This window comes from Piliocolobus tephrosceles, chromosome 13 (assembly GCF_002776525.5).
Source record: "Piliocolobus tephrosceles isolate RC106 chromosome 13, ASM277652v3, whole genome shotgun sequence".
In the NCBI taxonomy this organism is placed as follows: Eukaryota; Metazoa; Chordata; class Mammalia; order Primates; family Cercopithecidae; genus Piliocolobus; species Piliocolobus tephrosceles.
The window spans coordinates 51232733-51254519 of NC_045446.1; the positions used below are offsets into that span (position 1 = coordinate 51232733).

General features: G+C 44.3%; 1 protein-coding gene across 27 annotated transcripts in view; it reads right to left on the minus strand.

The window, feature by feature from the left end:
- Nucleotides 1-21787, minus strand: part of ARNTL (aryl hydrocarbon receptor nuclear translocator like) — a 108793-nt gene that overhangs the window by 15857 nt on the left and 71149 nt on the right. For 10 of the 27 annotated variants that reach the window (XR_002735404.2, XR_002735403.2, XR_002735405.2 and 7 more), the window contains 9 exons: nucleotides 21470-21595; nucleotides 17112-17259; nucleotides 14784-14822; nucleotides 14464-14505; nucleotides 12931-13088; nucleotides 11098-11177; nucleotides 5939-6031; nucleotides 4747-4864; nucleotides 1751-1900 (listed from right to left, as the gene is read on the minus strand). Coding sequence is in view for 23 of the 27 variants with exons in the window: in XM_023230932.2 (XP_023086700.1) it covers nucleotides 1751-1900; nucleotides 4747-4864; nucleotides 5939-6031; nucleotides 11098-11177; nucleotides 12931-13088; nucleotides 14464-14505; nucleotides 14784-14822; nucleotides 17112-17251 (820 nt within the window). In the remaining 4 variants the exon portion in view is untranslated. The other 17 variants (XR_002735402.2, XM_023230926.2, XM_023230924.2 and 14 more) reach the window with 4 other exon arrangements.

Consider the following 21787-nt stretch of genomic DNA (forward strand, 5'->3'; position numbering starts at 1 on the left):
AAGAGAGTAGAAAACAGAAGTAGGAATGCTAGTTCAGGGGCCAGTGGCTATAATACAGCAAAAGATGAGCAGGACTGAACTATGGCAGTGTAGTGAAGATGAGAGGGAGCAGAGAAAGGAAGCAGGAGAAATTTCTGAGATCAAACTATTGGGATTTGCTATGAATATCAGGCTTAAGGGAAAGAAACAAATGAAGATGACTCCAACTTTTCTGGATTGGGTGGTTGCTGGTGTCATTCACTGACTCAGAGAAGAGAGAAAACAGACTAGCAGAGAGAGAAAAAAAAAGATTTTGATTCGGGACACGTTAAGTGTGGAGCACCTATAGACTTCACCAACAAGCAAGCCACTATGGAGTGTCTGCCAAGCATGGAGTCTGTGCTGGTTACTGGAATAAGAGTGAAAAACAAATCAGACATGCCCTTGTGGAGTTCACAACCTAGTGGGGGAGACAGACTTTAAACAAATAATCACAAAAATAACTATATAACAGCAAGTATAAGAAAGCACTAGAAAGCAAACCAGAAGGGTGCTGTAAGACATAAGTCAGTTTGAGGTTGGAGACAGCCATGTGAAGGGAGCTTATGGGGAGAGGGAAGAAATTCCAACCAGAAGAGACAGCATGTGCAGAGGCATTGCCCAGAAAGGGCTTGCGGCATCAAAGGAAGTCAACATGGCTTACATGTGCTTAGTGGCAGGGTCAGGGGCTGCATGGTCGTTAAATATTTTGAGCTTTTCTTCAAGAGCAATAGGGAACACTGAAGGGGTTTTTAAAAGGGGACTGATAAAGAGATCATCCTGGCTGCTGTGTTGGGGGTGGGGAGCATGTGTGTCTACACTTTCAACCTGGTGAGAGTTGGGGGCAGCTGGGAGCTGAGTGACAGTAGGCAGCATGGAAAGGGACAAACATTTCAGAGAACTTTTGCAGATGGGACTCTCTGTGGCAGGATTTCGTAACTAATGGGATTGAGGAGTGGGGTAGTGAGACAGAAGTGAGGGTGCCTCCCCAGCTTCTAGCATGAGCAGCCAGCTGGATGGCAGTGCCATTTATGCTGGAGGAGAGGCTCAGGTGATTACTTTAGCATGTATCCTGTTGGAAATTCCCCTGAGATATCCAAGCAAGTTGATTTAGTAAGCAGTACATTTATGAATATGGAGTTCAAAAGTGAAGTCTAGGCTGGAAATATGAATGTGGAAGTTGTTGGCATTTAAAGCCAAGGGAGTAGATGACGTGACCTATAGAGAGAGACTGCAGACAGAGAAGCAGCCCAGGACAGAGAGGAGCAGCCAGCAAAGGGGCCAGCAAGAGAGCCTGTAGCAGCAGGGGGTCGAGGAGGAGGAAGAATGTGGTTTCATGGAATCAAGGGAAGAGAACACTTCAAGAAGGAAGACAAAGGAAAAGTGTGCATTCCATTTAACAACATGAAGGTCACTGGTGAGCTCAGAGTAATTTTGATGGACTGGTGGGTGTTCACGAGGCAGTTAGGATTGTGGCTGAGAGTATTCTTCCTCAATCGCATTAAAAGAAACACAATTTAAACAGAGGAGTCCTCTCCACAAATCTCTGCCATCAGGCTTTTCAGCTCTCTCCTCTGCTCCCAACTGCCCTACACACAGGGAGGACTGCAGGGTACTGGCTGCAGTTCTGGGACCTGCCACTCTGGCCAGCCAGAAACCACGGAAGCAATGCCCTGCTGAGAGCTCCGCTGTAGAAAGCAAGCTTCACCTGTCACAGGGTTTTAATTGTTACCTTTTTTCTTTGAGCAGGTAGAGGGGAAGTCCTTGTCTTCAACCTTTACTGAAGGCCTGTTACACTTCATCCTACAGAAGAAAGAACGTCGTGCTCCAGAACATAATCGAGATGGCCCAGGGGTTATATCTGTTTTAACTGGAAGTCCAGCTGCAAATCAATACACAAAATGTGATAAACTGAGAGCAGTGTTGTCTGTCAGGAGGGGGAGTGTGACCTTGAGCAAAGGCTTTTCTTGCCTGCCTCACTGTTTTATAATGATGACATGAGACAAATATCTCCCTAGTTTAGGCTTTAACAGATGCAGCATGGATAGGTATGTTGTCAATCTGGAAATGTTTATAAATCACATAGAGTGTGCTACTAAATAAATTGATTAGGTACTCTGGGGATGAAAAGAAATATACTATGGGGTTCTTGCCCAACAGAAACTTATGGCTGACAAAGTGGAAATGGACATGCACCAAGAAAAGATTAATAATAGGACAGGGTGATATAAGATTAGTGCCAAATAAATGGCAAAGACAACCTGTGCTTCCCAAAGGAGAAAGAACTTGGGCTGGCACTGAAGGATGAGTAGGATATGGATATTGGGAAGGAAAGGAGGGAGCAGGACTGCCTTAAGTTCTCAACATGGCTTGTAGGCCAGAATCCCCCGGATGCGTGATCAACCTACAGATTCCTGGACCCCATTGTAGATCTGTGCTGTCCAATGCATTAGCCACTAGCTGCATGCAGCTACTGGGCACTTGAAATGTGGCTTTTCTAAATTGAAACGTGCTGTAAGTGTGAAATACACACATGATTTCAAAGACAGTACAGAAAAATAAAAGAATGCGAATGAACTTGTTTATAATTATTACATGCTGAAATAATATTTTGGAGTTAATTTTACATTTATTTTTATTTTTTAAAATCTGGCTACCAGAAAATATAAAATTACACGTGTGGCTCATGTTTGTGGTTTGCATTATGTTTCTATTGGACTGTGCTGTCCGGAAAAACCAAATTAGAATCTCTGCGGGTGGAGCATGACTATGTTGAAAAGCTCCTAGGTGATTCTGAGGTGCACACCTCCTTACCAAACAGTGGCTAGGTGTCAGTACAGAAGCCGAGGGAAAACACACCCATGGCCATCACGCGAGCAAGTGTGCCAAGGAATGGCCGCCGCCCAGGGCTCTTTCTGGGCTTCCTCCCCTCCCATCTACCTCCCACATTGCCAGCTCTGTGATCTCCCCTAGAATGCCAATCCAAGCCTGCCGCACCCAACTCAGAGCTCTTCACTGTGTCCCCACAGAACAAAAGGTCTTCATGCTTCAGCCCTTCCCCTCCCCGCATGTTTTGTCCAATAGCACCAAGCAAGCCACGTGGCTCCACACCCCTGCACCTGTCCACAGATTGTTTCCTCTTCTGTCTTCCTCCCTTCATTACCTGGCAAACATTAATTCATCTTTTCAAACCCACCTCGGTTGTCATCTACTCAGTGATGCCTGTCCTTGCGCCCACATGAGAATTAATCATCCGTTCTCTACGCCTGGCACTATTTCTATGGCTGCACCTATTACTATGCAGGGTGCTGTCTGTCTCCTCGTTTCTCTGACTATATGCTAAGAGCCTCAAAGGTAAGGACCAAATGCCATTCATATTTTTCTCCTAAGGTCACTAAAACAATCCAAGGCAAGACTATAAAGGACAACAGATACCAAAGTCTGCACCTTACTTTTAGGAACAAGAGGAGTGCTATAATGAAGATGATTTGAAGGAGATTCCTCTGGTGGTGTTTCTTTCCAGGGATTAACATGGACAGCTTGGGGACAGGACATTAGTTAGGCCATGACTGCACTGGGCCAAGGTGAATGCAACACTGATACTGTTCTTGCTATGTGCTAGGAACTGTTCTGCCTACTTTATATACATTAACACTCTCAATCCTCACAACAACCCAATGAAATAGGTACTCTTCCATAAATGAGAAAACTGAGACAGAGAGAGGTTAAGTGACTTGCTCAAGGTCACATAGTTAGTGAATGGTGGAGCTGGAATGAGCCCAGTAATCTCCCTTGTGTTCTCATTCCTTTTTTTTTGAGACAGAGTCTTGCTCTGTCACCCAGGCTGGAGTGCAGTGGTATGATCTCGGCTCACTGCAACCCCTACCTCCTGGATTCAAGAAACTCTCCTGCCTCAGCCTCCCAAGTAGCTGGGATTATAGGCATGCACTGCCACACCTGGCTAGTTTTTGTATTATTAGTAGAGATGGGGTTTTGCCATGTTGGCCAGGTTGGCTGCAAACTCCTGACCTCAAGAGATCCACCTGCCTCGGCCTCCCAAAGTGCTGGGATTACAGGCGTGAGCCACCGCACCCAGCCAGAGTCCTCATTCTTAACTGTAGGAGTGCACAGCCTCCCACAGGACTAAAGTAGATGACAGCTACTGGGTCCTTGCACAGGAGTGTGTGCAGTAGCAGGAAGCCGGGGGCAGAGGGGGCGATGTGAATGGTGGTTCCACTACTGCAAGAAGAAAGCCAGGTGGGGGAGCCAACCTAAAGAGGAACACTTTGGTTGAAGAAACACCATATTTATAGTTGACGTTTTCTTTCTTTTATGAGGCTGCCTGTGTGCAACTCAGGTAAATAGAGCCCATTTGTTCTGACAGAACAAATCAAACTTAGCCCTTTAAACTCAGGAGCATACAACTGGGATTTTCTAGATTCTGAAAGAAAAAAGAAAAGTCTAAAAATCAGAAAGAATCCAGTCTAAATAGCTCTTCTTTTCAATAAATTTGGACACTGAGATTTTTTTCTTCTTTTTATGTAAAATAAACCCAAAAGAACATAAATAATTCCATTTAGCCAAAGATAGCTCTGGTGCCCCAGAAAGAGGACAGAGAAGTAGGACTGGAAAGGCTGAGCCCATCACACACACTCACCCTCTGCTCACTCAGGGTTGGCTGCCTGTGAGTGGGCTGCTGAGGAAATGCGAGGCCTCTCTGGTACTCACTTTTTGCATCTATGAGCCGCTCCCGGGGTGCAGTGTCGGAGGAGGAGAGCTGCTCCTTGACTTTGGCGATATCTTTAGGATGCAGGTAGTCAAACAAACTCTGACCAATCAGATCATTCTGTGGAGATGAAATGTTAAACATGGCAAGTCAACTGCATGCAGAAAATCAATTACGCAACAAGTAAGCGCACACAGTCTGCATGTTGTCTTTGTGTTTTTGTGCACGAGACCTCAAACTTTTCCTATGTGAACCTGTACATATGTCCAACCACTTTGCCTAGACACAAGGAAGGAGGCATCTGGAGGTTAATTTTGATAACGTGAGAGGAAAACCCTCAATTATATAGTTCATGCTCTTCTAAGGCAATAATCTTGGAATTCCCCTGTAAGACCTCAGAAGGCGGAAGATAGGGGTGGGCTCTGACTCCAGCTCTGCTGTTCAGCCTCTCTGTTCTCAAGCAAGTTACGCATATCATATGCTTCAGTCACCTTGTCTATTAACAGAGAGATAACAGCAACTTCCTCCATAACTTTGCTCTAAGACTAAAAAGAGCAGAAATCTTTGGAAAAATTAAATTTACATTAATTCTAATTTACATAAATGTCATTTTGATTCTTCAAGTCTTCTGCCTACCAAGCTTCCATGCAAATACCAGTGTGTCAGTGAGTGAATGAATAAATGAATAAAAGCTCTGGGGGACATAACAAGTGAAAGCTCTGTTCTAGAAGCGTTTATAAATGTTACTCTTATTTGATCCTATAGGTTATCATCATCAATTTTTAGAGTAAACTGAGGTTCAGTAGAGCTAAGAAGTGACACAGCACTGCAAAGAGTATGGAGTGGATTTCCAAGTGTCGTATTCTCTGTTACTGTGTTACCTGCCTACCCTTCTCCCTTGTCAGATAGCCTCTTACCCTCTGGGCTCACCACATATTGTGGGAGATTTATTTTGCAGCAATAGAAGAAAGCCATAATGCTACTGATCAGATCAGAGTCAGATCTTCCAATGGGGGGAATATGGAACATATTACCAGACTGTTCTAACTCTAAATTAATTTATCTGTTAAGAAGTTAAGAATTTTCTGGAAGAAGTTCACATGTGACTTGTATACTATAATTATTCTGACAAAATTGAGTGACACTTCTGACTGCTGTGAGGCTGCCCACCACCAACAGGGGCATGAACAATACCTGGCTGTAGTTGAGGATCTTGAAGACAGACTCTGAGACAAAGAGTATCTTCCCTCGGTCACATCCTACGACAAACAAAAATCCATCTGCTGCCTAATCAGGAAAAATGGATAATCAATTTCTCATACTTTAGGAAAGATAACTTGTAATCCCCCTGATAACTAATAGAGGATGTGCTTTCTAAGCATCCAAAGCACAGGAACAATCACTGACAGTTTCAGTGATATCCTGAGTGCAGGATGCTGAAAACAAATTGTGTGTGTGCATGTGTGTGTGTTTCTACATATCATCTAATTATTATAGAAAAAAATTCCAAATAAAGTAAGTTCTATTTCAAAGCAGAATTCAGCTTGTACGTATTCTTTTGAAGGTATCATGGTCCAGAGAAATCATACTTCTTTGCTCTAACAACTCTATGGAGAGTCAGAATCTGAAATCTGAAAGGACTCTTGAAAAATCCCCTCTAACATCTCAGCCACCATCTGCCTTCAACTTGAAAACTTCCATGTACAGGGAGCTCTCTAAAATAGTGGTTCTCAACATTTGGAGTAGTGTTTTTTGTTTTTGTTTTTATGCTGATGGTCTGGCATGGTGCTGATCACTGGGGCATTTTGTAAACCCATCCCACTTCCACGTTAATGTGATTCTAATGTACACAGGGCTGAGAACTACTGCTCTCAAATGTTATCCCTCCATCCAGGGCTGGACTATTTGCATTCTAAGTGAGACAAGAAAAGCAACCCCTCCCCACCCCACCCCCACTTAGATTCTTCTTACTTTTTTCTTCAGTTTAAGTACAGGAAAAAATCTAAATGTTCCAATAAAACCAGTCATTAAGACAGGACAACATTTGGTAAAGAGACTGAAGCAGGTAAATATGCAAGCTATAGTGCCTGAGAGCTTGGGCTGTTTTGTCAGCATATGTGTGAATTCCACCCACTGCCTTCCAGACATACAACTACTCAATTCCTGCTGGGGTCTTCCGGTGACAAGGAGGGTGCGCCCCACTCTGTCATGCCCTTGCTCTTATGACTCAGCCCTCCTTGGTTCTAATACACAGTGGGCTAGTTTCTCACCTTATTCACTGGTCCTCAATCTGTTCTTTGGAAAAATACAGAGAAACTCTGTTCTCGTTTTCCACAAAAGGGCCTTCATTGTGTAGTTTAATTCAAGGAACTAGGAAATGAATTAATGTGCCAGAAGGTAAAAGAATGGTGCATGCACTTGTGCTGGGACAGAAGACATGAGTGAGAGGGGAACAGTATCACTGTTGCTGTGAGACCCTGGCAGGCTACTCAGCCAGAAGGAAGCTGGGGAGGATCCTTTCCTAAGTTAGGTCCCTAAGCTGGCCCAGGGGCAAGGGATGACAGTGAGGGGGAAGTAACTTTCCAAGCACCATCTGCTGGAAGCCTCATTCTGTCAACAAATAGGGTATTAATAACTTCCTCGTTTGCCTTGCAGATAATCTTATATCTCACAGAAGTGTTTTTGAGGCTTTTCATTGATGTGGCAATGTGGCTTGAAAGGTACCTGGACAGAAGGGAACTGTGACACCCTGAAGGTAATGCTGGGCAGGGTCAGGCCTGAACCAACAACATGGGTAAAGCTATTTCAACACTCCAGGGGAAAGCCAGCAGGTTCCAAAGCAGTGAATGCATCAGCAAGGGGAGGCTCTGGACATTCCAACTCCACAGCACCCTGGCTGGCGGACCATCTGTGAAGGAGCCGGGCCCGAAGGACAGCTAAGGAACAGAAGCTGTGAGAACACTACCAGCACCACAGAGCCACAGGGCCAGCCAGTGGTAGGGTCACTCTTGGGAAGACAGTGCTGGTTAATAAATGACACAGAGGCCCTGGTACAGTCTGCCTGGTTTGTAAAACATGAAGAAGTAATGTAGACAGTGTAAACTGATACAGTTGACTGATCCCTGACATACACTTTATTAAAGATATTTTGAAAGCACTTAGTAAAGAAAGCAGTTTGTCCATTTTGCATGGCTGAGGAAAAGCAGAAGTCCAGCTCCTGCAACCAAACTGTCTGAACATCATCTGAGTGGACCTGGCTTTCTGTTGAAGCAAGTCCCTGGAACTGGGCCCTTGGAAGTGATAAGGGATTGGACAGCATTTCACAGCCACTGACGTGCCAGAGAGGTGACAAAAGCTTCATCAGGCAAGAGAGATCACTCTTGAGTGCTGCATAAAACAAAGGAGTAGAAAAGACAAGCCCAACATGAAGTACTTAGCTGAGAAAGCATTATAATCCTTGTTCCATACCCTGGTAAGTATGGGTATCTGATAGAAAATTATTAAGAAAAGCAGCAAAACGAAAACGATTAAGCATGTGCCATTGCAAAAGGAGCTTGTTTTATTTATTTTTAAATTTGTCCATCCACAGGACTCTGCTTGATAATTATTTTACACACACACACACACACATATATATATGAAATAAAGACATAGATTCTTTTTCTTAAAATAATCAAGCCTGTACCCCAGCCTCAAATGTCATTGATTTGGATGTTCCTAGAACAATGCCAAGCCTCTAGTAAGTACACAAAAGTGTTTGTTGGATTCATGAATACGCAAGAATGAAAGAGACAGAGGCATGCCTATCACATCTACAGCTGCAGATCTGTTACCAGTATGGGAATCAGGACCAGTTACATAATTTGTGGGGCCCAGTACAAAATGAAAATGCAGGGATCCTTGTTCAAAAATTACATTTTCAAGATGGTGACAGGGCATTAAACCATGCATGGGGCCCTGTGAAACTGTAGAGGTCGCAAGCCCATGAAGCTGGCACCGATGGCGGCTCTCGAGATGCTACAGACATCAGTCATATTTTAACCTCAGCAAATCCTCTCTGAGAACACAGACATCTTTATGAAAAGGATGGAGAGATGGACAGAGCTGGGTGTTTGAATAACTGTGTCCTGAGAGTGGTAACCAAAAGACCATCACTCACTTGATTGGAAGCCTGGTCCCACCCTAAAGTGTTTATCATTGATTTGGATGTTCCTAGAACAATGCCATGCATCTATTAAGTATATAAAAATATTTGTTGAATTTATGAATAAACAAGGATGAAAGGCACAGAGGCATGTATTGGATCTACAAGTCACACAAAGATTCCAAGGGTCACTAATGACAAGCTGGACTGTGGGGCCATTCAACAAACAGGTTTTGACAGAAACAAAAGAGAAGTCCTATCTTAAATTCAAAAAAGCACCTATATAAGATGTAAAAAACCTGACCTAACAATAATTCATATTCAGGAGAGAAGGGGGAGGGGGCAGTACTGCAGCTGCCCCAAATGATGCGGTACTAATAAGATGGCTTTTTTGGCAAGGAAGGCACTAGCCCCATTCATCCTCAGGCCAACCAGACCACAGTTGACATGCTATATTGGGTTGTGGGAGTCATTTCTGGAAGGAATCGAGCAAATGCATGTGGCTCTGGAAAGTGTGTGTGGCAAACACTGTTGGGGGAGCCAATTTCCAACACCATTCCCAGGCCCCTTCTCTCTTGCCTGTCTCCACCAGGGAGGCTGGAAAATCTATATATACTTGCTTCTGCACCCTGCCCCGCAGCTGGGTGTGACCAAGTGACACACTTTTGGATAAGGTGAAGTCCACTATTGAGTTTTCAGGAAGGTGTATCCTCTCCTGATAAAAAGGACAGCCAGACTAGAGCTTCATTTACCCCTATTTTTTCAGTGGGTCTGGCTACTTAGACCTGGCAGAGGTACCCGGCTACATTAAGGAAACAAGCTAGCATGCTAGCTTGGTGTGGCTGAGTGCAAAGACAGAAAGAACCTGGTTCCTATTGACCTCATTAAACCACTGCAGCAACCCCACATAACCTACTCCAGACCAGTTATACTTGAGAAATGAAACTCTATTTATTCATCAGGTCTTCTGGTCCTCGCAGGTGAATGCTTTCCAATTTGAGATAGCACGTCATGAGGAGATAAATAGAGAATGCTGGAGTGAGCAGACAGGCCAGGCTTACAGAGAGCTGAAAATGGATAGTGATGATGTAAAATTCCAGATGGACTACCCTCTACTCCAGGGCTTTGCAAACTTCTGCTCAAAGATGGGTATGCAGATTCTGTAGGCTGTGCAAGTAAGGTCAGCCCTGACTTTGTGGGAGGTGGAAGCAGGTATCCTTCCTTTTAGTGAACATTTTTCTATTCTTCTGTTTACAATTTGCGAGAACACGTTTCTGAATTCAGTTTCTTTCCCTTCAATTCCCAAGTTAATCTCACTTTACTTAGTAACACTACTTAGAGCCCTGTGCAGACCTAATTCCTCATGGAAGACAACAGGTTCCCACAGTGCCACCTCAACCATCTCCCAGCAGAGATTTAGCAAGACAGAGAGAGCACTCAAGTCAAGCAAGTGAAAGCATATACCTCTTGCATTTATTTTTCTTATTTGGACCACTAGTCTTTGGAAGTTTGTTTGTTTCTTTGATTTTTGAGACAGAGTCTCACTCTGTTGCCCAAGCTGGAGTGCAGTGGCATGACCTCGGCTCACTGCAACCTCCACCTCCCGGGTTCAAGCGATTCTCATGTCTCAGCCTCCCAAGTAGGCACCTGCTACCACACCCAGCTAATTTTTATATTCTTAGTAGAGACAGGGTTTCAACATGTTGGCCATGCTGGTCTCAAACTCGACCTCAGGTGATCTGCCCGCCTTGGCCTCTCAAAGTGCTGAGATTATAGGCGTGAGCCACAGTTTTGTTGTTTTGATGGGATTTTGGTGTAAAGATTTAGGTGGACTTTTTTTGTGCTAGTGGTTAAATCAGGTGAAAAGAAAGTCTCAATTATTGTTGGTTTCAGTCCCTTCCTGAAATCTTCATGCAAAAATGTGATTCTTAAATCCCTCTTATTTTTTAACAAATCCTGCCTCTTCTGATTTAAAATTGCAGTAGCATAGGCCTTCCATTTTTGCCTAGATGAGGTTAAAAGAGGAGGAGAATGGTTTTGTGGAAGAAATGTGAAGCCTGTCCAAACAATAAGATAAAGGGAGGGACCCGAGAGAGGAAGCAGGCCTAAAAAAAGGCTCAGTGTTGAAACATCAAATTCCCACATGCTGCTATTTACTTGAAAATTTATCAAAACAAATGTTGTAAAACAATCCCATAATTGAACATACCCTGAGAATGAGGTGTTTCAATTCATCGTCTGATAGAAAAGTTGGTTTGTAGTTTGCTTCTGTATATGGATTGGTGGCACCTTAGGGGGGAAAAAGAGAAAGTATTGGTATACTTGATATTCAGAAAATGTCTCATTCGAATTTGCTGCCTCAAACCTTTTGCAAGTGGCCTAGTCCCTGTGACCTGGTATTTAAATTTTGTTGTTTAGGCCTTAACTGAGATGGGCCTAGATCTGGCTTTGGATGGAATCCTGTAAGCCAAAGATAATGCCATGGAAAAGAGAACACTGTTACCCACAGGAGACCTAACAAGCCTGTTTTTCTCATTACAGGGAAAACCAAGAGATAATAGAAGGAAGTTTAACAATCTGCTTCTAAGAGAGAAGGCAGCTCTGGAAGTAAACTGGTAGAGGCTCCTCAGAGAGTTCCCTCCTCCTAAGATCTGTATTAAATGGGTTGTCTGGTAGTCCTTCAAATCACCACTCTAAATGTTCTTGGGAACCCATCCAGTCTGCCAGGCCCTGAGTAAATATATTGCGGAAGGCATTTAATGTGAATTCCTCTTCATCGGGGTGAGTTAAATGAGTGTGGCAATGTGGAGGAATGCATTGCTTCAGTCAGTGCAGCTCCCACTCCCAGGACTAAAAGGGGACAAGACTTACGCTTAAAAGGTTGTCAGTCTGGCATTTTTCAGGAGAACAATCACTTAACAGAGAAAAACGCCAGCAGTAAATGATTTGGAGTCTGCAGAATAGCGAGTAGAATAGTGAAAGAATAAAATGAAACGGATCTGTAACAATTCAAAGTGCAATGGGGAGGGAGGGAGACAGGGCGTGTTGCAACCATTCAACTGATCCCTATCCCTGCTCTTTATTGTAACTTGAGATTTGCCACTTATTTCCAGTTTAATAGAAATTAGTTTATAATAATTTAACCCATGTTATCTTTGCTAATATGAATTTTTAAATGCCATTCTCCCAGCACAGGATACAACATTTATATTTTTGGATAATGATCTAAAGTCAGACACAACCAGTTACTTCTTATTTCTGGTAGCTTTGTGCAAATATAAAAAGACGCAATTCTACCACGCAGGTCAGAGATCTGACTGAGCGCCCACTTTCCAATTTCCTCCAAGAGTCCAAGACTAGCTATGGAAAATTCCAGGAACAGCATTCACTAAAATGCCTGATATATTTCAGATTTCTCTTGTGGTTTGGATAAGTCACTTCCACTTTTCTGCCTCTGTTTTCTCACCCTCCCCACACTCAGAAAAGAAGGAAAATACTGCCTCCCTCACAAAGAGTGGATCTGGTTCGGGAAAATTCCAGGAAGATGAAAATATCTTCAGTGTTCATTCCTGACAACAAAATGCCGCGAGAACCCGCAACCCGTGACTCACTTTTCAAAGGAACCATGATGAATTTTCATCTTTGAAACTGACTTTTCTGTGTCACTGTGTGCACCTACATTTCTGCGTGTCATAATCATAAGGATGGGATCCAGGCACAAACATAGGCAAGATGTGAGACATCAGAGCAGTATCGTCTCTGATAGGCACATAGCCTGATTACATGCATATACAGAGATGTGCAAAGCACATAGTCTCTATGCTCTGAGAATGTGTGACTGCAAAATTGCATGTCAAAACCCACATAAGCTCAATAATCACTTCATTTGGCATCACGGCTGTTGCTGAAAAGTAAAGGTATACTACTCAAGGCTACATAATTGCAAGTAATAAACATTTGCCTTAGGGACAGGAACATTCTAGGCAAGGGTGGTAACATGTGTGGGCAAGGACATAAAGGACAATAGAGCCCAGGGTCTCACCTCTTAATGTTTTCATGTGCTGAACAGCCATCCTTAGCACAGTAAGTTTATCTAATTTCCTGGACATTGCGTTGCACGTTGGTACCAAAGAAGCCAACTCATCTATAAAACTGTTCATTTTATCCCGGCGCCGCTTTTCAATCTGACTGTGAGCTTCCCTGAACAACAATATGAAAAACGATTTCTTATAAAATGTAACCAAGCATCAAGAAAAGACGACAAAAATAAATGAGTTGTAACTGTTTTCAATGTTCATCTGACAAGACAAATTTAGAATCTGCAGAATGTTCAAAATTAGACTTTTCTACTAAAGTCTCCAAGAAAATGGCCTCACTGCCAGGTCAGTATTAGTTTATGTTTACCTCATCCCTAGAATTCAGGAGAAAAGCTACAAAGATTGTCTTTTCAGAGTAAACTGAATTGTTCATGTCTCCTCATTTCTTTTCCTCTCAGCCTCTGTAAAATTGGATTTTGAAATGGGGGTGAAAGGACAGAGAAGGGAGGTGGTGGCGTCATAGCACAGAGCGTCCAGAGCCCCGTGGGCCGTCCCTGAGGTCTGTGAGGAGCCCGCTGTGTGGCCGTGTGACCTGGGCAGGGCACCACTTCTTTCCAGTCACAGCCTCACTGACTAGGGCACCCAGTAACCAACACCATCATCCTTGGATCAACCAGGACTCCACCTAGGTGCAGCAGACGCTACATCTGTCCCCAGGAGCCTCCCCTGAGGAATGTCACACTCCTCCCTCCCGGGAGTGGCTGCCTGCTGAGGCAGGCTGACACTGACTGATGTGCACCTGCCGTTGGTGACGGTCCTCCTAAGGAAGTGCAACCACTATGGAAATTCAGTTTGCTGCAGCTGCCACAGATATAGAGCCATGGGAGCTCCTGCCAAGGCTGGCCTCCGAGGGAAGAGCTTGAAGCCTTAGGGCAGCCAATTTCTGCAGCCCCCTGTATCAGTCTGTCATGATGCAGCCTCAGAACACAGCCTGGTACTAACGGCAGAAGAACTGAGGACCCAATGGGAAGAAGTCAGCAAGTGTGGCTGGAGGCAGGAAGGACCCAGGCAGAGAATCTACTAGAGGCACCTAGCGTGCCCCATGTGGTGCATTCAGTTGCAACTCACAATGCAATAGGGGTCCCTGTCAGAAGCAAGTCCCAGCCATGTCTCCTGTGGAGGGCGCTCCAGTCAGGAAGACGCAAATCACTGAGCCATGTCTCCTGTGGAGGGCGCTCCAGTCAGGAAGACGTCTTCTGCTGAAGATTGGGGAAAAACTTGAGCCTTGATTGATTTCTGCTACCTTCAAATCCCCTTCAGGTTAAAGGTGCTTAGACAGCAAAGAGTAAAGGCCAGCCCAGTATGGAGAGCATGGAGGGCAGAAGCCCACCTTGGCCAAAGCCCACTACCTGCCTGTTCCCTGAGGAGGTGACAGTGCCCAACAGGACTCTTAGGACCGAACATGCAGAGCCTCCTTAGCTGCTCTCTAAGCAACCAGAACTAGGACGCTTTGTAGACAAAATGAGGTCCAAGATTACCTTGCATTTTTTATCCTTCCTTGGTGTTCTGTATATTCTAACCTGGGGGGAGGAAAAAGCAAGAGATAAAAACATAATTCCCTGGAGATGAATGGCAAAGTCACACATTGCTGTTTTCTTCTGCCCGATCCCTGTCATCTCTCTGCAGACACACAAGGGGATTGGGGGTTGAAGGGACACAGTGTGAGCCCACAAGCTCACAGCCTCCTTGCTCATCTCCAGTTGAGGACATGGGTGCTGCCCCAAGTAACAGAATGTGTAACAGTGCAAAGAAAATGGCTATAAGGATGCTGAAGTTCAAATTACTAGGTTCATGGTACCTTCCATGAGGGTCATCTTTGTCTGTGTCCATGCTTTCTCTGAAAAAACAAAAGAGAATGTGACTGCATGTTAATAAAGACATACAGAAGAGCTTCTTATCGTAAGACAGAAGGCTCTCATTTATCCAGAAACCAAACAATTAGAAAGCTGGAACAGCCACAGTATCGATTAATGATGTATAATAAGGGTAAAACAAACAAACAGAAATTAACTTGAACTTACTATAAAACCTGGACCAGCTTCTCAGGTTATCAAACAAAAGTTATCATCCCAAAAGAGTTTGTGTGTTAATATATATTTTACCATATTCTGATTGTTTGAAAATTGGGAATATGTAGTGTTTATAAAAATGCTTAGTTAACCATAGGCTCGAAATATCTCTAACCTCTCATTATCCCCATAATTCTGGATAAATGAAGCTTATTCCATTTGCAAAACATATTGAGCATCAAAGACAAATGTGCACACATATCTATTTGGCAGGGAAGGGGTGAAGTGAGGAGGGTGGAATTAAAGTACCAACAAAGTACTGAGCAGAGCCCCAGGCAGCTTTTCAAAGGCACTGCTGCCAAGTGTTCTGCTTCTCAGTTAGGTAGGAATCCCTAGACTTCAGGAATTGGGATGGAGGGGCGCAGTGGGGCTGAGGGCCACAGAGGGTCCTGGGGTCACAGCAAAGATCTCCCTCCCTTTCACAGACTCCAGAAATCCAAGCTTCGTTGCATCCTGTGGTTCAGTAGAAGAAAACAGACTGAAATCCCCAGAGGAAGGAGTTCCAAACCCCCCTCACAGCCTTCTCCAATCCATACATTTATCAGGAGGGCATGGACTGCCAGCTGGGCCTCTCTCCTTTTTCCTTTATCCCATAGGAAAGGACAGATCATGGCCCTTCAAACAATGTAATCCCCAGGGCAAAAATAGGTGTTTCTAGGAGCACTGGATCATATCATGGGCATTCTAGAACAGTGTTCCCAATCAGACGCCCTGGGGTTCTTCACAGGCAGAAGGTTTCCCCAGCTAGTTCTAAAGTTCAGAGATCATGCAGGCCGCACGGAAAGACAAAAATTCCCCCCTCCCTTTTGTCTAGAATTCTATCTGTTCCTTGAGGCCAGGTGATAATCTCAGGTGAGAAAAAGCTCTGCCTGACAGTCACAGATGACTTCAGTTACATTAAAATGATAATGAAAGGGATTACAGTTGCTTAATTAATTGAGTCTCCATGAATTACAGAAGATTAGCAAACCAGAGTCCACAAGGGAAATCTTGGGTGGTGACCAGGCTGGAACCCACAGGTCTACATGACAGAGGCCTTAGAACACATCAGTGGCTCCCTCAGCGCTTGCTCAAGACAAAGGGTTTGTGGCCAACATCTCACAGTCTTTCTGCTGGGGAGTTACTGCTATGGAAGAACGCCCTCACAGCCCTCATACCCACTCTCCAGCCCCTGGGTGTTGGCTGTCTTAATCATCTGGGATAACTTACATATTAATCATAGCATCTCCTAGTGGGCATCTGACCTCCAGCCATTGTGCTCCCCAAATTCGACCTGTGAACTTCAGCAGAAAGGACATCTGCTGTAGGGGGGATACCTCCTCGGAGATTTTCCCTCATTAAACAAAAGAAAACCTCTTAAATGGACATTTGGGTAAGATTCCACGCAGGTACTTCGGCAAAAGAAAATGTGCCTTTGAATGTTCTACACTGCCTTATTCCCGAGGTGTTTGTACATATATGGAAGGGATGACTGTGAGTGTGAAAATTTACTTACTCAAATGAAAAGTCATTAAGTCTAAAAATAAACAAAAATACTATTTAATATAACAAGTTCATAGTAATTTAAATAATGTTTAAGGACAATATCAATGTTCCTAAATTGTTTTCAGAGAGGACCTCCACTCATTCCTCCCATAAACATTCGTTAAGCACCTGACACTTGCTGTCTTCCTCAGAGAGGTACGCGGGCTAAGCTCTCTTTGAACTCCCTGAGATGACACCCATAGACTTAACCCTCTTGCTCAAAGGAGCAATGAAAGAAGAGGAAGAAAGGGGTAAAAGGCAGAACTTGGCCTTAAGGCTGTTCTTTTTCTCTGGGTGTAGAACATTTTGGGAATAGGAGGTGGAAGTTAAATGCCTCAGTAGTGCTGAAGGCTCCCTTCTTGCTTACAAACTAGGGGAAGGTAAAGCCAAAACCCAACTGTGTAGCCACCTAGAGTTGGGTTTTTTATTCCCATCCCCTTTTCCAGGAGAAACAGTAGCTGGTCGCTAGATGTTCCATGCCCAAGAACTGACACCAAGTTTAACAAGAGGAAGACACGCCCCAAAGGCCTTACTGGTAGTCAGTGGAGCTGCCTTTCCGTTTGCGGTTGCAATCCACACCACTGGTACCAAGAGAGCCGGAAAGCAGGTCAGTGGGGCCCGGGGACATGAAATCACTGATGGTTGAAGAAATGTCCATTCTCTGGTCTGCCATTGGATGATCTGGAATTGTTACAAGAGGCACAAAGGCGTGTTTATTTCGATGAGCTCTCGAAAGCGGTGGAGAACCCAGGGTGGTGCTTGGGGGTTTGGTGGTGGGGCGGGCGGGGCAGGGGGAGACCCAGGGCTGGTTTACAGCAGCACTAACGCATCTCTCACACCCCTGGACCCAGAACAGGCATGATAGAATGGAAAGAGTATCATATTTATTTTAAGAGTTTTTGTAGGAAATTTAAGCTCACCCGCTCATTTTTCTGGTGAAGACATAAAAGCCTAGAGAAGCTGAGCAGATTCTCAGTCCCTGTGCTGTGGCATGGAAAAACTAAACCAGAGCCAGAAACTCCAGGAGTGACAATCCAGGGCAGTTCCCACTGAGGGGACCAAATATCCCAGATGTTCTCCGACAATGCTAATTATTTTTCCTCCCTTTTCTCCACCAACAAAGCTAATTTTATTTTATTTTTATTTTTTACTTGTTTTGAGACAAAGGCTCACTCTGTCACCCAGGCTGGAGTGCAGTGGTGCAATCTCAGCTCACTACAACCTCCACCTGCCAGGTTCAAGTGATTCTCATGCCGCAGCCACCCAAAACGCTGGGAAGCTGGGACTAAAGGTGTACACCACCACACCTGGCTAATTTTTGTATTTTTAGTAGAGATGGGGTTTCACCATGTTGGCCAGGCTGGTCTCCAACTCCCAGCCTCAAGAGGTCTGCCCATCTCAACTTCCCAAAGTGCTGGGATTACAAGTGTGAGCCACCACACCTGGCTGCTAATTGTATTTTCTTCTAATCAATAAACATATGATCAAGGAAACAAACACAAGTTCCTTATTATCTTTGTACTTCTGTTAGGACTTTTGAGAGCTTGTTTGGAGGTCCTAGCAGAAGAGTGCAGTTACTCATACACCCTTGACCAAAGACTGGTCCTCGTCTATTGGAGATGGTCATCCTTTTTGAGCATACAGCTTTAGGAGGGACGCACGTGGACTGGTGAGGGAGGAATGGGACACCCGCCTAGCCAGCCAGATCAGCTCAATCAACCCTGGTGATCAATGGGGTGACAGATGTTGCAGCCAGATCGTCCTCACATCCTGTTGTGACCTTTGTAAACATTGTAAGAAAGCAGAAAATATCCTTTCTTCCACTGTAAGTCTTACTTGGGAATCAGGAAAATATGGTCCCCTCTATCACGGCCCAGGCAGTCGGCCTGTTTTCCCCCACGGTCAGCATCCTTTGCAAGGAAAGCCATGAATGAAGAAATTTGCAAAACATTTTGAGAACTCATATTTTAAAAGCATTAAGCAAACCAGCCCTTGAAAAGGGCCTCACAAGTGCCTTGCAAGGGACTCTGACTCCAAGTCCAGTTGAAGAGGTTGGGGAGGGTGCCTGCCTACAGTCAGGGGGTCTGAGCTCCGTGAAGTAGGACTGGAGCTGGCACTATCCCCCTCTGGACCCAACTTCCCTCATCTACAAAACAGGAGGGTGAGTGTGAGCTCCTGTTTCCCACTGTCACTGTTCTGCCCACAGATAAGTGAACCAGTTGCCTCCTGGTTAGATGACTGCCATTTTTTCACTTTGATAAGCACTGCTGGGGTGAACATCTTTGTGCATATATCTCCTTGCATTTGAGCGATTATTTCTTAGAATAAATTTCTAAAGGTGGGACTGACAGGTCAAAAGGGGACACATGTATTCTGGAACACACTATAACACTGTACTCCAGAAAAGCGACAATAATTTCTATCCCCAACAAGAATTCTTGCCGGTCTGAAGAGGAAAAAAAGAAGATCTCATTGTTTTTACTTGTATTCTTCAGCTATTACTGATGGTGCTCTTCTGTTTACAAGTGTTTCTGTCTTCCCTTGTGTCTGCTCGTGTCCTGTTTTTCACAATGGCCTCCTACCCCGTGTTCACCTGTGTAACAGGGCATGGCTGGAGAAAACATACCCCTTAGAGGCCTGCATGCCGCCCAGCGATGCTTCATTCCCCTGGCCATTTATTTTCTCATTCTGCTATGAAGGACTTCATACTTTGTCCTCTCTCCTCAAACTTCCATCATCTCCTCAGTCTCCACTCTCCGCTGAGGACTCTGCTTCTTAGTGAACTGAGAAAAGAGGCAGGTGCACACCCACCATCTCCTTAGATGCTCCTACTTAGGATCCCTTCCCAGCTCATGCCTGGGATTCTACCTCTCCCACCTCCTCGAGACCACCATTTCAGAACCCTCGCCCCAACCCAATCCTGCACCATCCACTCTCCCCACGCTACTGAATCATTTCCACTTGGGTAAAAACAAGAGTTATGTAATTCCCATCTTGGGAAAAATAAACTTACTTGAATACCATCCTCCTCCAGCTATTGTCCCATTTCTCTGTCTCTGGTTTTTTTCCTCTTATTCTCAATAACCCAACTCCAATCAGATTCTCTCCCCATCATTCCCACAAAACAGCCCTTGTCGGGCTGACCAGTGACCTCCCCACTGCTAGATCCAATGGCCAGTTCTCTCCTTGCCCATCAGCACATCCAGGAGAGCTGACCTTGCCCTTCTCACTGTCTCATGGCTTGGGAGACCCCCTTCTTGCGGGACTCCTTCCATTTCAGTGGTCACTCCTTTTTGCTCTCTTTGGCTGGCTCCTTCTCATCTCTCTCAACTCCAAGGAAGGGTCCCATGGATGTCCTGGGCCCTCTTCTCTATCTACACACGCTCTCCAGGGCCTCTAGTGTCATTCCTTCAAATACTATGAACACTGTAACAACTCCCAAATTTACATCTCCAGCCTAGATGTCACCCTGAATTACAGATTTTTATGGCCGACCACCTCCCTGACATCCTCACTTGAATATACAAGAGAGATGTCAAACTGAAACATCCATAACCAAAACTCTAATTCTCTCCAAGCCAAGCCTCTCAGTCATTCCTGTGTCAATCCTTCTGGTTGCCAGGCCCCAAACCTAGAAGCCATCCTGACTCCTTTCTTTCACAACCTGAATTCAATCCATCAGCAAATCCTATCAGCTCGACATTCCAAAAACAGCAAATTTGCTATCAGCTCGACATTCAATGACTTTCCCTTTTTCTTCACATGTCATTTCATCAGTGAAGCCCCCTTGAATAGCCATATATATAATGCAAACCCTGCCAAGCCTCCCTAGCCCAGCCCCCTGCTTAATGTTTTGTCCTTAGCCCTTATCAACACGTGACCTACCACAATCTCCCATATTCACTGGCTGTCCTCTCCAGCAGGGTCTAAGCACCAGGACAGCAGGCACAGTAATTACTCCCTGTGCCCTTAGTGCCCAGAATACTTTCTACTACATACTAAGTGCTCAATAAATATATATTGAATGAAAGAATAAATCTGTATACTAAGAATATTAATTTGTTCATCATTGATGTTGCCAACACTTTTTCCACCCTTTTGCTTTTTAACTTTGTTTACGATATTTGTTATGTGGCACCAGAAGTGACATGTTTTAAAAGCCTTTTCTTACCCAGAATAATATAAATATTCTCTTTTTTTCTAAGATTTTAATGATTTTTTTAATTTAATGCTATTTGGAAATTATTTTGATATACTACCTAAGCTTAGGAATGTATTTCCCTCTAACGGATAGGAAATGTTTTCTAACATCATTTGCCAGCTCATACATCCCACTGTCACTAACCTGAAATACACCTTTATTGATTTATCACCTATTTCTGGACTCTCTACTCTGTTCCTCTGATCTAGTTATTTCCATCACAGTACCATACTGTTTTTATGATTGTGCTTTAGAATACATTTTAATAGCTAGCAGAACAAATACTCTCTCATCGCTCTTTATTTTCAGACATTTCCTAGCTATTCTCTCTGATTTACCCTCAAGAAGTATTTCATGATTATTTAATCATATTAAAGACCCTGTTGGGTGGGTGACATTGTTGTTATTTTGTCATTAACATTTACAGAAGCAGGGCCAGGAATGAGTACCGAGCCCTGCCCTCAGGGTCTTGGTGATTTATGGAGCCCTGGCCCCCTTGGACCACATAGCAGACATGAAGTACCTCCAGAATCCCCCACTCCCTTTTTTGACCAAACAACCGCATGAGGTGGAATATCCCAAGTTTCAGAGTTCCTGGAAGAAACTACACTTCCTAAAGGAAGAACTGCCATGCAAGCTACCAATAATCATCAGTTCACAGGGGGCAGGAATGGGATACTACTTTGTTACCTGAAGTTACAGTTCTTACACCCCAGATCCAGCTTGGGAGGAGTTAGGGGCCTCTGGACTTGGTCACCTCAAAGCGATTTTCATGTTTTATAATTTCTTTTCAGGCGGTCAGCTTCTTCCAAAAACCTACAGTGGGGGCCACAAGAAAAGAAAACCCAGACAGGTCACTTTGAGGTAAGTAAATGTAAAAATCTCTTATTAGCTAAGGGAGACAGTGGAGATGGTTCATGACTCCTAATTACAGGGAGGAAGGCTGGGCGAGCACGTCACACTGTACCGGCACTCACTACCCCTTGCTGCCTGGCCATCCTTCAACTT